General features: G+C 41.9%; 1 protein-coding gene across 1 annotated transcript; it reads left to right on the top strand.

The window, feature by feature from the left end:
• Nucleotides 1-132: 132 nt before the first annotated feature.
• Nucleotides 133-353, top strand: PHALS_01439 (uncharacterized protein; the record flags this gene model as incomplete). Its single annotated transcript, XM_024715827.1, has 2 exons — nucleotides 133-198; nucleotides 252-353. 2 exons carry the CDS (start codon nucleotides 133-135, stop codon nucleotides 351-353), a joined length of 168 nt encoding a protein of 55 aa, XP_024581486.1.
• Nucleotides 354-1,359: the final 1,006 nt, after the last annotated feature.

Genomic DNA, 1,359 nt, shown 5'->3' with positions numbered 1-1,359 from the left:
AGTTTGTATACTCTTGGAAGTCAAGCTTCCTCTGTGCAAGGTGCCGTGTGACCCGTCAGAGTTTGCGTCAATGTTTATGATAAAAAATTATATCTCTATGTTGGTTTGGCAAGTGATGAGCGCAAGTTTTCGATGGACAATAACGTCCAGTATGGATCAAACTCGGCAGTACTGACTGGTCGTATTTTGCGAGACAAAGTAAAGGATGGGATTGTGCGCATTTCAGTTGTGGATCGCTACAATAAGTTTAGGAAGCTCGTTTGATCATGGAATTTTGTCTGGTTCTTTTTTGCTTGAGAGAAGCAACCGTGCGGCCTGTGCATGCTCGTACTTATTTGCCGGCAACTGTTTAACTTCTCTGTTCTGTTGACTCTGCACTTGAGCGTTGGTATCAGAATGGATCTGTCAGTGCCATGATTCTTGTAGATATCTTTAATTGAACCGATTATTATATGCTTGTCTCAAAAATGAAAGAATGTTTGTCTTCGTACGCAAAGTGCGCATTTGTATGACATCGAGTTACAAGGGTCTGTTGTATCTCGATCTAAATAGTGAAATGGCAAGCCTTTATTGTTTGCAAATGTTACAGTGTAAAAGTAAAGATGAAGGGCCGAATAGAGCAACAGCCGATGCATTTAAAGTTATAATATTTATAAGTGCGTGTGGATGGCAATTTTTGATCGAGGGCAATCGTTTTGATGGCACAATCTTGTCCAGCCAAATAATTTGAGTTGCTGGACAGAGGCGACAAATATTATTCACCACACATCTCTCTTGTCGTCTGTGTTACTTGTACTACTGGCCGCGCAACCCGTGGCCACAAATTTCCGCTACTCCGAACATGCAAGCGGTTCTGGTTCCACATAAGCTGTAGTGCAGATGAGATTGTGATGTTTATGACTGGCAATATTGACTATATGAAGCGATTCTCGGGAATTGGTGCTGCGTTTACGGGTACAGCAGCCGAGATAGCCATATAACAGACATTGGAGGATTGAGAACGCCTCGCATACTCATTTGCATGATTAAATCGCGCATCAATTATTTTTGGTTGCGTTGGTGAACCGACCCCAATCGACAAGATTGTTTGTATCGGCGATGAACTCTGACACTGATGGTTCATTCCGAAACATGTGTGATTGAACGTATGCTTCTGCTTTGCGTAGTTGCAGAGGCAACAATACAATTAGTCATCGAGCACTTGGTTGTTTTACGAGCAACAGCGTATACAACCCAGACCACACGTTCATTTAGTATAATAACGGATTTTCCCGATTAGAGTCCAGTCTTGAATGGAGCCTTCAAAAAGAAATTTTACAATATCCATTACCCCGCTATAATGACTTCAGATGACTTGAC

Source organism: Plasmopara halstedii (assembly GCF_900000015.1).
Source record: "Plasmopara halstedii genome assembly, contig: Scaffold_1561, whole genome shotgun sequence".
Classification (NCBI taxonomy): domain Eukaryota; phylum Oomycota; class Peronosporomycetes; order Peronosporales; family Peronosporaceae; genus Plasmopara; species Plasmopara halstedii.
The sequence above is the reverse complement of the archived record's forward strand: the minus strand, read 5'-3'. Positions and strand labels throughout refer to the sequence as shown.